The following is a 15,539-nucleotide window of genomic DNA, read 5'->3' as shown; positions in this document are numbered from 1 at the left end:
CGGAACCTGGTTGGTCCACTTGTCAGACGGTGATTGGTGGATAAAAATCCCCTAATCAGTTCTCATAGACTGAACTCAGCTGAACTGAACTGAATTGAATTGAAATGAATATTTTATATGAGAAGGAAATTAGGAGCTGAACTGAATTGAAAATAAACGTATGAGAACAGGCTCTAATTCGACAATGGTTGTTTGATATTAAGTTACTCGTCTGACTAATTAGTTTTTATACTTAATATCATGAGTTCATGACAAATTTGATCGACTTTTATGTGGTTTATCTCGTGTTTTTAATTGGTGAGCCATCGACCATAACCCAGATAAAAGTCGTAATTGGAAAGATGGTCTTACGACACGGGGCAGGACTGCAGGCAAGCCATAAGCTAAGCTCCACAAAATGCTCGAACAAGTCAAAGCAACTTAGCCATGTTATCCAATTCTGCACTCCACGTCTCCACAGGAAATATTCAGGAACACTCTTTCAACATGTACATTGTTCATAATTCAGAATTCAAATGCTTCCAATTATTTGACTTGAATTTTTTAATCACGAGACAAACAAGCGCTTTTCTCTCGTCATCTCAATTCCTTACCAACTTTCACCTGCAAATCTTCTCAAAAAGCTCCCATCTTTACATTAAACAAACAACCTTATTGATTTGATCACCCAATTGCCCACCAACTGTTCGACGAATTGCCTCAAAGAACAATTTTTATTTTTTTCAAAAATGGAACATCCCAATTATACACCCTCAAATTTCATATCAGTTTACTCAAATTTGCCAAAGCCATTTGAGGATTCAAGCACACAAGAATTAAGTGATGGGAAGCAGAAGCCCTTGAGTTTGTGGCCTGGAATGTATCATTCACCTGTAACAATAGCATTATGGGAAACAAGGTCTAAGATTTTTGAGATTATGAATGATCCTTCAATTGATCATCCACCACAAACCCATTTGCTTACTAGGACTCCTGCTCAATCTAGGATGACTGTTTTGTACAATTTTTCCTCTGATTTTATCCTCAGAGAGCAGTACAGGGATCCTTGGAATGAAATGAGAATTGGGAAATTGCTTGAAGATCTTGATGCCCTTGCTGGTACTATCTCTGTTAAGGTAAACCCAAATTTTTATTTTTCGATTGTCATTTGTATTCTTTTTGGTGTAGAGAGGTCTGAAAGAACAATGATGTAGACCAGAGTTGAACTCGAGTATTTGGGTATGACCCTAGACTTTTACCAACTAAGCTAGCTGGCATCTGGTTCAATACTTTATGCTGTTGTTTGTTCTTTGTAATGCTACTTTCTTTGTTTAGTTGGTTTGCAACTCTAGTTGTTGATTGTATTCAGATATTGTTGTACTGTTGTGTCATGAGTAAATAATAAGGGATTATTTAATTTGACATAGAATGCATTGCATGTTCCACATTCATATATTGTTCTGAAGTCAAGGATGCCAAGTACATATGGGGTATATTTTTACTGTTGTGTAGGCTACAGCGAACTTTGCCCTTATCATTTCAATTTTTGCAGGAATTATGCCACATTATCGAAAGAAGCCATCACCAAACCTGTTCAAATTTTGTTTTTTTTTTGTTTTTTTTTTTTCCCCAATTTCAGTCTGACCAAACACTCATAAGAGCTGAACTTAATCTTTTTGTCAAGACTCATACTACACCTTATTTTGAAGGATTCTTCACTTCTGGTTAGCTTTGGAGTTTGGATCACTTTCCTTGCTTCTAGTACTGCTGGTTTCACAGAACAACTTCCCTATAGGAGAAAAACCTGTCTTACTCTAGCCATTGCACCTTCCTGTCTATCCCCTCAAGGGCTTAATTACATAAATAAATAGCTTTTTTCATCCATCTGCTGTAGCTGGTTACATCTCCTATCATGTCTTTACTTATTAACATTAGTACTTCCCTGATCATATCCTTACTCTTAGTTTACCTAATATTGTCTGAAATTTAAGTGACTTCAACAAATGTTTTGACAAACATGGCTTCACTATTGTGTGAAGCTCTAGCCTCTATGATGACAAAAGAGGAGGAGCTTACAAATTACAATATATTGCAAGATTCCTCAAGGAGATAGGAACACAAGAAGGACAGTTTCCTATCTGGATAAATTTAAATTAGAGTTGTAACTGGCTGAAGAGGGCGAGAATGCTGTTTGATGAGACTAAACAAAACTAGTTACTTGATTAGAAAATCTTGCCAATCCAATATAGCTTAGATGGCCTTTTTAGATGATTAGCCAAAGCTTACATGGTAAAGGAGGTTGATCTTGTTTGAACATCTTTAATGATCTATCATGATTATGAATAGAGTTTTTACCAATCTGTAGGTTCAACCCCACAGCTATTCAAATATCCATTTATATCCTACCCCTTAAAAAGCTAGATCCTTTGCCATTTATCTTTATTTGCTTACATAAGTACATAACCCTTAAAGATTTATTATCAGCCCACCTTAGGGTTCACAAGTATTATCAATATGTATTGCAGGATCAGCAAGAGTTGCTATCACAAGTATTGAAGTTGCAACAACAGGATATTGTCCATTTTAAGAGCCTTAGGGCATCCATTTCCCTACGACCCTACCGCAAAAAATAAAAATAAAAAAAGGCCATCCATTTTAAGAGCCAAGTGCCTGCTCAATTGTATAGGGTGGAAAACAAGATGATTTGAGTAGCTAGCAAGCACCCATTCAAGCAGCCGTTCAGGTTCATTTGTAGGACTAGCGGGTGACCTTCACAATGAACCATCCAACCCCTCTTATACGATATGGGATCATCCCATATATATTTCATTGAATTGAGCAAAATCTTCTTCCTTTGTTAAGGTTTACCTTGGGCAGAATGGTGCTTCAAACTAGATAATTCACTAAATCCGCAGACCGCGGTAAACTCTTGCTTTGATTGGCGGACAACAAATCATCATGGAACTTGTCATCTATATGCAATTGTCCAAGTCCTTCTTTCACAAGCTCTAACCTTGATAAATGATTTGGTACCACAATCTCAGGCCTTTTCTTATTTTTCACCTCAATGTCGAATTTTAGTAGCAATAATATCCACCTGAGCAATTTTGAGCCTTTTGGCTTCACTTCTTTATGAACATCAAATATTTGATTGTCGAATGGTTGGTGAAAACAATAGTTTTTGATGCGACAATGTAAGTGTGGAACTTCTCGGTGGTGGTGTAATTCCTCAATGCCTCGTTGAGCGCTTCACCCGCATAGTATTTCAAGAGGTTCGGCAAGCAATTATTCAAATTGTCACTATAATCTCTAAGCATATTTAAAGCTCATTAGAGGATGCTCAATGTCAGGAAGAACTTTCAACAACTCTTTCAAGGTTCCAGTGTTCCATGTCTCCTTGGTATGCTCAATGTCAGAAATCCATACATATTCAATGAATTTTGTGTCTAGTATCTCTTGTCTGTAACTTGCTGGCTATCGAAAAAATCAGGAATGTTTAATTCCTAATTCTTGTGAAAATTTTGATCCACCCTCACAGACTAGAGCTATAACTTTCAAAATAGGCTGCACTAGGGATCTTCAGGGTCTTCTGTCAATCCCTCATCTGCGTTGAAGGGATCTTTTATGGATTGGAGGATGCGTTGAAGGGATCTTTTATGGATCTGAGGAAATCAATGATGGATTTGAACTAACCCATTATTCTAGGAGACTTAGAACCTTACAGGAGACATCCCTCCCATTTACTGTTGGCAGTTAGAATTTCAGAATGGTCTAACAAACAAGCTGTAACCTTCACTGCTGGCCTGATGAATCTTGGGTTGTGTTTCTCCGATAATCCTGTTAGCCATAACAGACATAACACCTAAGTATACTTCTTTCTATCTTTCTAAGATTTAGTTTTTACTAGGAGAGTTTGATGTGTGTGAGCTACATCTTTCACTGGATTCATTATTTGGTCCGGTATATAGATTCTGCGGTGACAGAGGACAAATCATTTTCAGCTTCACCATTTTAATAGATTTGATTCCATTTTATGACTTACTAAAAAAAAAAAAAAAACAAAATAACAAAAAATAACCAGAAAAAAGGAAAGCTTTTTAGGCTTTAAGCAGCTTAACTTATTAGTTAAACATTTTCTATCAAGATCTTCCCTGAAGCCTGAAGGTATTAGTATGACTTAACTGTCAGCAAGGATAACAGAACGGTAGTTGAAAGATTGTCATGCACTCTGATCGTAGTACTTGTATACTGGTGTGTACAAAACATTGATGAGATATATCTTTTATATTGTACTTGTACATTTCCCTCTGATAGTAAAAACCCCCATTCTCTGAACCTATTCTATTTTTGGTGGTTCAGCATTGCTCTGATGACGACTACACTACAAGACCACTGTTGCTGGTCACTGCTTCTGTTGACAGGATAGTTTTGAAGAAGCCAATCAGTGTAGACAGTGATTTGAGGATATCTGGATCAGTCATATGGGTTGGGTGGTCTTCAATTGAGATTCAACTGGACGTTAGTCAGGCCGTTGAAGGTACTGATAGAATTTTGCATCTGGTCTCATTGTAGCCTCTGGAGTGCACTTTATGAAATTAAAACTGGCTCGAAGATAGATTGAATTTGTAAAATCTTCACATTATGAACTATTACAATTTGTTAGGATAATTGAGCATGTGAATCTCTGCTTGGTTTAGTTACACTCCTAGTCCAAAACTAACATTTCAACCCTATTGGCTATATAGAAACCAAAAATAGCCAGTTACAATAATTAGCTGCTATTAGCATGGGATTGCCATCACTTAGTCATAAACCCATTACATTTCCATTTTTCTGATTCAACACAAAAATATCGAAAGTGCTAATTTTAATGTATTAGTACAATATATGCCAAATGCTCAACATGTCTAGATCTACTTAAAATTTATCTTTTTAATATGGCTGTCTTATGCAGGATCATTTGCTTCAGATTCAGTTGCTCTTACAGCTAATTTCATTTTCGTGGCCCGGGATTCAAAGACACGGAAAGCTGCTCCAGTTAACAGGCTCTCTCCTGAAACTGATAAGGAAAAAGTTTTGTTTGAAGAAGCAGAAGAGAGAAGCAAATTTAGGAAAAGGAAAGGAGGTTTAAACAAAAAGGATTATGCAAATGGGGAAGTAGATAGATTGGCAACTCTTTTATCAGAGGGGCGCATCTTCTGTGATATGCCAGCATTGGCAGATAGAAATAGCATTCTTTTGAGGGACACCCGTCTTGCAAACTCTTTGATATGCCAGCCTCAACAGAGAAATATCCACGGTAGGATCTTTGGAGGGTTTCTGATGCATAGAGCATTTGAGCTTGCATTTTCTACAGCATATGCATTTGCTGGTGTGAGGCCTTCTTTTCTAGAAGTTGATCATGTTGACTTCTTGAAACCTGTAAGTAATCTTGTTTGTTTGATGATCCTTACATTAGTCTGACATGGATATCCTAATTTTCCTGGTTGTGGATTTGTTGTCCCTGACTCTTTTTTGTGGAAGTCCCAAATTGAATTTGTGCCTTTCAATTACTTGACATTTATCTTAGTTCTTTATGGAAGCTAAGAAAGTGATATGATTAGTTTGGAACATAGAAAAGCTGATGCATTTTTTCATTCTGTGACGTGCAATTAGTTGTACGAAGTAGTACTCTAATTTTGGTTCTGTAAACTACTTTAAGGGCTATGATTAGCCGACTGCAAAAACTGCATTGTAAATTGTTAATCTCACTACTGAGTACCGAGGCTGCTAACATATTGTTTTGCCAACAACAGGATATATATTTTGTCATCGTTCTTGTCAATATTCATCCAGCTCTACTCTTGAAACTGTGTTTTTTTACTTTACTTGAACCACTGCATATTTGAGGAAATCTTATAGTAACTGTGATTGAATTCTTTGATAATATTTTCATGCAGGTGGATGTTGGTGACTTTTTGCGTTTTAAATCATGTGTCCTTTACACAGAATTGGAAGATCCAGAAGATCCTTTGATTAATGTTGAGGTTGAAGCTCATGTTACAAGGCCTGAAATCAGGTCAAGTGAGGTAAGCGCGACTGCACGAGTAATAATAATTTATTTGATCAAGTGTTAGCACATATTTACTAGAATATCCTCGTACATGTTCTGAATTGGGTTTTGTTTTTTGATTTATTGAATGATTGACAACTGTTTAATTTATATATCCATCTTGCTAGTTACACAAGGGGGTGGATATTGGGTCAATAATTGCTTAGTAAAAATACATACTAAATTTGTTTTATTTTTGTGATAAGAACATACTCCCCCAATTCTTATTTTGTTCTACACTTCTACCTGTTATGCTTCATACAATTATTCGACCCAATATCCACCCTACAATTATTACACTTTCGGTTGTGTTTGGTAAATAGTTTCTTTGAGCAAAATTAGCTTATTGACTATTAAATAAGCTAATTTAAGGTGTTTGGTGAAAAACTTATTAAAAGAGCTTATTCCACTAAATAAGCTTCTTTTAAAAGTTTTTTCAATTAGCTTATTTAATATTATATACAGAATGACACTTATACCCCCGCTTAATTTAAAATCCTACATAAACACTTACCCCCACAATTAGCTTATTAGTCATTTCACATACTCAAACAACTTTAAACAGTCATCTATTTACCAAACACTTTTATACAATCAGCTAATACAATAAGTTAGTCAAATCAGTCAATACAATCAGTTAGTCAAAATAAGCTAATACAATCAGTTTCAACTTCAACTTTAACCTTTTCACTAAACATGGCCTTACACTCACTTTATTCTCCTATATCTACCCACCCACCTTATTTACATTCTCTCTCTTTAATGTGTCCTACTTTATTTAACACCCAATCACCTTTTTCCAATAGTTTTTTAAGCTGCGTATCTATGGTAACCAAGTAAAACATAAAAGAACGGAGTGAGTACTTTACACTTGACTCATAGGTAGATCAATCTTGAATAATCATAATTTTCTTGAACAAATCCACAATAGTCTGAATATGATTAATTATTAGACTATAGTGGTCATGTGGTTGGACATAGGAAGTTGCATTGCCCAGGAATGAAACTGTAAAAAATTTGTTTGATTGATTGCAGGAAGAACCTATAGAGTTACAGGATGTACTTACCTAAGTAAGCAGAGTTATGCAAGTCAATTTCCCAAATTTGTTGGGAGTAGAATTTCTTAATAAATGTTTTTGTCAATCAGATAGCTTGATTTTTCTACTTCCCAAGATATTTTACATTTTGTGTTTTACTTTGTCAACTAATTGGCCACTTAATGGTCCATTATCATGAAGACAAGCAAAGCTTATTCCCGTTTCACTCGGTGTAGCAGAATGATCCAATTTATCTAGCATCTTCCAGTTAGAACCTCGAAACGGAGCATACTGTGATGAACTTTTGTTTTGTGCCTGTGTGATCTGTTAGACACATCAATATCATGCCTAAGCCATTATTTTGCTTAGTTGCTTGAAATTTTTTATTGATCTGCATAGAATCTATGATACAGGTGTCCAACACATTCTACTTCACGTTCACCATCTGTCCAGAAGCGAAAGCTGAGAAAAACAAAGTTAGTATCCGTAACGTTGTAGCAGCCACCGAAGAGGAAGCACGTCATATTATAGAGCGAAAGGATGCAAAGGCTTTGCAAGTTAGCAAGTGTTCAAACAAAGATCTGACCAGCATTATTGAAGAATAAGGGTTAGAAAATTGCTCACTGTAGTTGTTTATGTATGTCTTCGTAAAATGACTAACTTCAGAATATGTGATGCATTCTGATATCATTCACATGTTTCTGCAAAAAACAATACAACAGAACCACTTTCTTATGCCTTTGTTTATTGGCATTTTTAACCATTATGTAGCAGCTGTATGAATTTGCACATGTTCATGGATCAACTCTTCTATATTTTAAGAGTTTCAGAAATTATATGAAATTGTCTACTCCTTACAAGTATATCTTCAGATTCTTAAGGCATCTTTAATTTGTTGGGTGATATTCACTTGTTTAAAGTATATTTTAACATGTTAAGTTGACCTATCTTTAGTTCAAGTCACATTGTACACAAATTGTATAGACATTTATGGAATATGGAATTGCTTGAGCAAGCTTCAGATGGTACGATAGTCATATCGTGAGATTGTCTCATACCAGAATTTTCTATAGACATGTGTTACAGTAAATTGTAAATTCTGCCAAGGTTGTCGGATTTAGAGGTCCTTTCGCGTCTAATTTGATCATTATTAAGTGAACTTTACTTGTTTAATTATTTTTGCAACCCAAGGATGATTAATTTGTAAAATGATAAATACAACCATCCATCACAATATACGTACAACGTACTAGTTTAAGGACACCCGTCAACCCACACTCAGAGTATTAGAGTCCTAACTCATAAAGAGGCAATAAAGATACTTAATGAGCATATATATATCCTTTAACAAGTTTTATAAGGACAAATCAAAGGTATGTTTTCAAAAATAATTATGTCACCATTAACCAAATATAGATGAGTAAAGCAACAATATAAAGAGGTGGACATTAAAACTTCATCAAAATATAAAGCATTTAAAAGGATAATATGCCAAGTCAAAAATGTGGTTTGGTTGATTTGTTGAGAATAAAAAGTACTCTAGTTGTTGCACATTCTCTCTAAACAATGCATGTTCTTTCCATCTTAGGGTTGAACACTTGGATGGTGGTTACATGACACATTGACACACCATCTTTCTTTTTCTTTTTCTTTCTCTTTCTCTATTTATTTTGTAATTAATTATTTTTAAGTTTTTATTTATTTATCTATTTATTACCATTGTAGAAAAAATGGGACAAATGAAAAGCTTGCATAAAAAAAGGAGTAAATGCAACCCATGCCATAGTCCACGTTGTGCATGTTTGTCTCTCATCCTTGATCTACATTATTTTTTCTACAAATTTAAAATTATGGCTTTCCCATGTGCTTTATGGGTGATTGGGAATTTATTTTTATTTGCCTTCTTGTCCTCTTCTAATAAATAAAAAAATTAATAATAATTATACAGTGAAATTGTCTAGTATTTTTGACAAATTGGTTCTTCTGGAATATTCGCCCATAATTATTGACCCTTTAACTATTTTCATGAAAGGGAAGTGTGAACTTACATCAAATGGTAGAAAAAAAAGACAAGATTTATAAGAAATTACAGTGAGTAAAATAAAATAAATAAAATTCTAAAATAGAATAAAAATTGTGGGTACTTCCTCCTTTTTTTGACCTGTATCCATTATTAGAACAAATCAGTTGATTTCATAATAGGGTACTTGTTTTCCCCAAAACAAAAAATTAAAAAATAAATAAATAGGGTACTTGTTATCTTGTATTTGTACTTTTTTTTTTTTGAAAAGATCTTGTATTTGTACTTTATATATTGTACATTAGAAATTTCTGCTCCTACCAATTATTAGTGCTCATACAAATTGGAGTGATTTTAAAAAATTTATGCATATATTAATTGTAAAATGCGAGCAAATATCTATGTTTTTGTCTTGGCCATTGATGAATTATTATCAATACAGCATGAATCATCTATTCTGGTACCTCCACTACGAGATCAAAATCAATTTCCAAAATTATACTTATATATAATAATTACAAAAATATGGAAATTACATATAATTAGATGTTAAAAAAAAAAAAAAATCCTGCAGGCTAGTTTCTTTATACAGAGCCTCTCTACCAGGCTAACATCACCAACACTACGGCGAAAAATCTTCAACAGAGGAGCTAGACTGTCTTCTCCCAGGAAAACCAGGCAAAACTTGGGGGAGGAATGGATTTACTGGAACTGGGAGCATTGGGTTTACTGGTACTGGAAATTTATGCGCAGAGCTGACTATTGTCCGTTCATTTATCATCCCGACTTCCTTACAAACACGCTCTAAGACTGAAAGGAAATCTCTCACTACCATGAAGATTCTAAATGGATGAGCTTCTTCCTTAGCTGAGTTTCCGTGGAAATATTCTGTTATCTCCTTTACGAGAGACAGAGCCACACTTTCCTGGGCTTGAACTCTGAAGATTTCTTCTTCAGCCATTTTCATGAACTTCGTCAGTGATTCAGAAAACTTTCTGTTACTTTCCTGGGGAAGTGTTTGCTCATTTAATCTGACAATCTCCCCAATACTTGCAAGACCTTGAGTAAGCTTTGCAACATCATTACAGAGAGCATCAGAGTCCATGGCAGCAGCTTTTTTGACATTGGAAAGCTCTGAGCTGAGACTCGAGACAACTTGCAATCCTATCTTCCGGCACTTGGCTTCATCATTTGAAACATCGTTGTTGGCAGTGGATTGGCGTTGCCCTTCAGTTCTAGTAATTTCCTGCACGACAAAGTGCAGAAGCGTGGTTTTGCCATCAGCACCTTTGACATCGACAAGCTTGAGCAATGTGTCAAGCTTGAAAGCATGAGCATCACCGCGGTTTGTCCCAACATTCATGCGGTTCCCTGTTTTTAGGACTGCTTCTAAAAGCTTCAAGAACATTCTACTGCTCCGCAGCTCATCACATGCTACCTGTTGGACACAGATGAGTAATAAGCAGTGAGTTTGACAAGTTTGAAAAATACGATGGTAGGCCAATCAAAGGACGGATAAATGGACACAGCATAATTATTAATTTCCCATCTTTATCCAGCAGCTACTAATTGTTCTACTGTATCCCAAAAGGGTTTAGCCACACAAAATCTCTCCCTCAAGTTTACGTATTATCCAAAACTTTTGATTAGCTGTCCAGTCCTGTTCAAGCTTAATCATCTTATAAACTTCTTTACTCGTGATTTTCACACATGGATATTCAATTATATGCCTCAGCCAATCAGAAATAACAAGATTGTCATAGAGTGGACAAGTCACCTGACAGCCAAGACTAGGCCTTTCAAATGAAAATTTCAGACCAAAATTACCGTACTGCAACCAAGCATTATATCTATACAAGGTATTTCGTATGCAATAAGAAACAATAGCTGCATTCCATATCAAGAACAATGGATCAACATCTCTGTTTGTAATGGCCATATGGGTAAGACTATACGCACAACATAATATTGATGTACATGTCCTGTATGTCAAGATAAAATGATATTTCACTTTTGTTATCTGTTTATCTGGACCTATTTCACTCCCAGCCCGACACTCACAAGGAAAATCAAAATTCACTTTCATCACAGATATCCATGAATAGGTTCAAAACAAAAAAATACAAATTGAAGGAAGAAAATCTAAGATGAAGAATTACCTCAAGCGTTTCAAAAGATTTCTTTAGGTACTCAACCTCTGACTCAAAATTGGTCATGTACAACATTGCTTCCACCCTCTTGAATGCAAAAGGTATATCAATCACGGCCTTTAAAAACTTCTCAGCATGCCCAAGCTTGACAGGTGAATCATCTTTGTAATCTTTCAATTTGCGTTCTTCTTCCTTAGATGGTGCCATCTTCAGTAGACTCTCTAGAAGCTCTGTTCCGAGAGTCTCAGCATTACCTGCACAAAATCAATCCTATTAGCTTCCATCCTATTATATGATTTGACGCATTATTCACACTTCACAGTAGAAATAAACATAATGTCAATAGTGGAAGAAATCTAGATGATATATTCAACCCTTCTAAAAAAAAAAAGAAAATACAGAGTCGTGTTACTATTTTCTATGCAGATCATACTCAACGAGTGAATTTTCTTCCGTAGTGGAAGCAGCCCAAGCATGTCAGCCTCTTCCAATTTTCCATATGGTTTTCTTTCAATACACTTCATGATTGGACCCAAAGTTATTCTTCCCATTTCAGAACATTATCTGATTGGACCCAAAGTATTGTAGCCATCACTTGGCCTAGGGCGAAAAAAACTACTTTAACAATAAAATGCTTCAATTTTCGCAGCCAAACAGATGAACTGCCATCAGAAATACCACCTTAGGTCCTTAGTACTACTATGTTACTAGTGACATCACAAACTTGTATCTTCCATCTACCACAAAGCGAATAGTTCATGCCCACAGCATCTAACCATCCAAGAACACTGCCTTTCTTAAAAATAAAAGGATCAGCCACCATTTCAAAAGTTCACAAATCCACCTTTTATGTGCATCAAATCTAATTGCTTGCCTCAAAAACAGAATCTATTGACACATATGGAATCGGTCCCAGCAAATATAGTAACTTTAACGTTATTGGAACATCTTTATTACCCCTTTGATCATATCAAAATGGGAGCTTTCTTAAACAATTAATCTCAAACTTCTTGCACATATTCAGAGAATCCAATGCTAGCTTCGGAAAAGCATTCCACCAACGGACACAAACGTACTCGTGACAATTAGCAACAAATTCGAAGTAAATATAGCTCGGCTCAACAGAACTCTTATGGGCACAAACAAACACAATCAACACACAATTATCAATCTAATGCAAGTAATTACGGATAATATACCTTCCAGAAGAGCCTCACAAACTTCCTCCATTGTCACATGAAGCGCCCTTAGCAATATGGCAATATTCTGAGCTTTCTTTGGATCAAGTACCCTATTCTCTTGCGCCGATGAAGGTTGAACATGTTTTCCCGGTGTTTCCTTCTGATTCGAATTAGGAGTTTTTACTACGAACAACGTCTCGATCATTTCCTCATTCAATCTGCACACACAAAAACACCAATTACATCATCATCAATATAATTAATACGAGTATAAACAGCAAAACCTAACAAAATTATAATATACAGTAATCAACTAATCATTCTATAAACAAATGCAACAGAAAATTTACTTGAACGAGCTTGATCTCATTTGATCCCACACCATTTCCCTATCTGAACTCGCCCTAACTTTATCCCAATGCAATGGCTTCAATTTCGGCCTTGGCGTGGTTTCCTCACTTCCAGAACCTTCCACCGAGTATTCACCCGCTCGCTTCTCAACTGCAACTGGTCTAGGTGGTGGAGTCGAAACCGATACAGACGGTTCACTCATAGGCGGTGGCGGAGGTGGTGGCGGTGGACTTTGAGACCTTCTCATCGGTGGAGGAGGTGGCGGTGGCGGCGGCGGTGGTGCAGGTGGTGCAACACCACTGCTAACCCTAGCAGGCGATGAATTGTTCAGCTTACTAACATCTGGTGATTTTGACGAGTATCGAGCTGAAGCATTCGAGTGATTCGACAATGGCGAAGCGCAGTAAGATCTTGAGGAATGCGAAGATGAAGCAGATGATGAGATCGGAGAGATCGGCGAAGGAGGTGAGTGAGGTGAGATTGGAGAATTCGACATTGTGGTTGATTCTGGTGATTCCTTTCTCTTACCTCCGCCCAAAAACGCCGGTAGTTTCAGTGATGAAAGCGGCGATTTCCGACTCCGAGTGCTTGAAGCATCTGACAACGCCGGCGATGTCGGTGCCGGGGAACGTGGTTTTCGACCTAAAACGCCCCATTCTCTCTCCTCCGGCGACATTATCCCAATTTTTCCGTTCAACGGTGATAATCTCGGCGATTCTGGAGGTGAATTCATTCTACTTGAGCTCGAATTATTCGACAACAATGGCGATTCCTCTGCTTCCTCTTCTTCCTTGATCGGCTTCATCTCTCTTTCCGGCGAAGATGTGAGTGAATACGGCGGTGAGAATGACATCTCCGGCAGTGGCGGCGATGACACCGTTGCAGAAGGTTGAATTTGCATTGTGATGAACTCTGGTGAAGATTTAGGGTTTGTAGACCTGTCCTTCGGACTCGCGCTCACTCCAGGAGAGATGCTGATTGACGCTGATCGAGCTGGAGAACCACTGCTCGACGAAGACGATGATGACGACGAAGTATCTTCAGAGTTAGCTCCTCCGCCATTGTTGAGTCCTTGAGCTTGAACAACAGCTGCAAACACTCTTCTAGAATCTGATCCACTCTCTCTCCCACTTACAGAACCTCTTGGTGAGTAAAACTCCTCTTGATCTTCTTCAACTTTCTCTCTTTCTCTTTCATGGTTGTGTTGTGTTTGTTGAGTCTGTTGCTGTTGTTGTTGTTGATGATGATAGTAATGTTGTTGTTTTTTATGATGATATTGATATTCTGATTGATGCGGTTGTTGCTGCTGTCCACTGAGATTTTGCTGTCGCCCGCTAAGGGGCGGCAGAGGGTGGAGCTCGGGGGAGTCGAGTTTTCTCGGGCCGACATCCCTCCGAGCTCCACCCGAATTAGCTGCTCTTCCTCCTCCACCACTACCATTAATAGTAGTGGAATCAACCAAAGTTCCCAAGTAGAGGAACTCCGAGCTATTACTAGACGGATTCCTCAGCTTGGGAGGGCGAGGGGGAAGAGCAGCATTACTATTAAACGACCCGCCCCCGTTCGTAGTCTCCGATCTAGACGTAGCCTTATCATTATCAAAACACTCTCCTCGCCTCCGGCTTCTCCCCCGAAAGTAAAAGAACAGAGCAACCGCGGCAATGACAACAGCCGAGAGCGATAGCGCGACAGTAACACCAATGAGCTTCTTAGAAACAGGCTTAGAGGAAGGAGAATGAGGGAGAGTGAGGGATGAGATGTTAGCAGGGAAAGAAGCAAAAGGGGATGCCGGAGTAGTGGTGGTTGACGACGGCGGAGGCGGAGGAGAAGGGTAAGTTGGGAAGAAGGGTTGATCAGGGGTGGGCGGCGAAGTAGGCGTAGGAGGTGGCTGAGAAGGTGCAGGGGAAGAATCAAGTGGGAAGAAAGGCTGGTGAAGGATCCTACGGTTGAGATGAAGTGTAGGAGAACTGTAAGAGGGATTAGAACCGTTGGATAAGAAGAGTAGAAGGAAGAAGAGGAGAGAGAAAATGGTGGGCATTGTGGGATTTTCTCTCTTCTCAACACATTCAGTTGAGTTTAGCTTTCTCTCTCTAGTTTCTCTCTCTAAAAGGGAGGTGAAGGTGAATGTGAGTAAGGGAGTTAGTGAAGATGAAGTTGGAGAAAATGGAGATGGTTGGAAATGAAATGTGTGTTGGAATTGTTTTGAGAAGTTCCAGCTAATATTATGCTGTTTTTTGGGTTAATGAGGAGGTTGAAGAGAAATTTGAGTCAAAATTTGGGGAGTGGAATGTTTTTGCCTTGTTCTTGTTGTTGGGTTTTTTTTTTCTCTTTGTTTTTTTTTTATTGCTTTTTTGTTTTTTCACTTTCATTCACTACCTTTTCACACTCTCACCTCTTGCTCTATAGGGTTGAGGACTTGAGATTGAGGGTTGGGTTGGTTTGGGTTTATCATATTCTCCATTAAATTAACTCCGTATTATTATTGCTTTCATATATTAATGGTATACTTTTGGTTTATAATAATTTCTACTTTTAGTCACTTTTATATATTAGAGATATTAATACATTGTTATATTGTTTGGAATCGGCTATAAGTATAAGACATGGTCACATAAGTGTGCTCAAGTGTGATATATGATCAATCATAAAATTGTCATATACAGAATACTTTGTACACCACCAATTTATGTTATTATTGTTCTATCAAGACTCGAGTTCTATATTAGGTCA

The 15,539-nt window shown here is 37.3% G+C and overlaps 2 protein-coding genes across 2 annotated transcripts; one reads left to right on the top strand and one right to left on the bottom strand.

The window, feature by feature from the left end:
• The first annotated feature begins 382 nt into the window (after positions 1–382).
• On the top strand, positions 383–7,970 carry LOC110700254 (acyl-coenzyme A thioesterase 9, mitochondrial-like). Its single transcript, XM_021877764.1, has 5 exons — positions 383–1,115; positions 4,339–4,516; positions 4,934–5,400; positions 5,919–6,047; positions 7,521–7,970. The coding sequence occupies exons 1-5, from the start codon at positions 729–731 to the stop codon at positions 7,710–7,712; spliced, it is 1,353 nt and encodes a 450-aa protein (XP_021733456.1). The 5' UTR covers positions 383–728; the 3' UTR covers positions 7,713–7,970.
• A 1,557-nt stretch (positions 7,971–9,527) lies between these two features.
• LOC110700253 (formin-like protein 1) lies at positions 9,528–15,066 on the bottom strand. The gene is made up of 4 exons (XM_021877763.1): positions 12,809–15,066; positions 12,477–12,676; positions 11,287–11,531; positions 9,528–10,565 (listed from the first exon to the last, which is right to left on the bottom strand). Exons 1-4 carry the CDS (start codon positions 14,845–14,847, stop codon positions 9,750–9,752), a joined length of 3,300 nt encoding a protein of 1,099 aa, XP_021733455.1. The 5' UTR covers positions 14,848–15,066; the 3' UTR covers positions 9,528–9,749.
• Positions 15,067–15,539: the final 473 nt, after the last annotated feature.

The sequence above is a fragment of the Chenopodium quinoa genome, unplaced genomic scaffold, assembly GCF_001683475.1.
Source record: "Chenopodium quinoa cultivar QQ74 unplaced genomic scaffold, ASM168347v1, whole genome shotgun sequence".
In the NCBI taxonomy this organism is placed as follows: Eukaryota; Viridiplantae; Streptophyta; class Magnoliopsida; order Caryophyllales; family Amaranthaceae; genus Chenopodium; species Chenopodium quinoa.
The sequence above is the reverse complement of the archived record's forward strand: the minus strand, read 5'-3'. Positions and strand labels throughout refer to the sequence as shown.

Excerpts from the sequence above, each read along its gene's own strand:
- LOC110700253 (XM_021877763.1), bottom strand. The coding sequence starts at position 14,847 with ATGCCCACCATTTTCTCTCTCCTCTTCTTCCTTCTACTCTTCTTATCC. Across the intron at positions 11,532-12,476 it reads TTGTGAGGCTCTTCTGGAAG|GTAATGCTGAGACTCTCGGA; the intron begins GTATATTATCCG and ends GATTTTGTGCAG. Across the intron at positions 10,566-11,286 it reads AATCTTTTGAAACGCTTGAG|GTAGCATGTGATGAGCTGCG; the intron begins GTAATTCTTCAT and ends TGTGTCCAACAG.
- LOC110700254 (XM_021877764.1), top strand. The coding sequence starts at position 729 with ATGGAACATCCCAATTATACACCCTCAAATTTCATATCAGTTTACTCA. Across the intron at positions 5,401-5,918 it reads ATGTTGACTTCTTGAAACCT|GTGGATGTTGGTGACTTTTT; the intron begins GTAAGTAATCTT and ends ATTTTCATGCAG. Across the intron at positions 6,048-7,520 it reads CTGAAATCAGGTCAAGTGAG|GTGTCCAACACATTCTACTT; the intron begins GTAAGCGCGACT and ends TCTATGATACAG.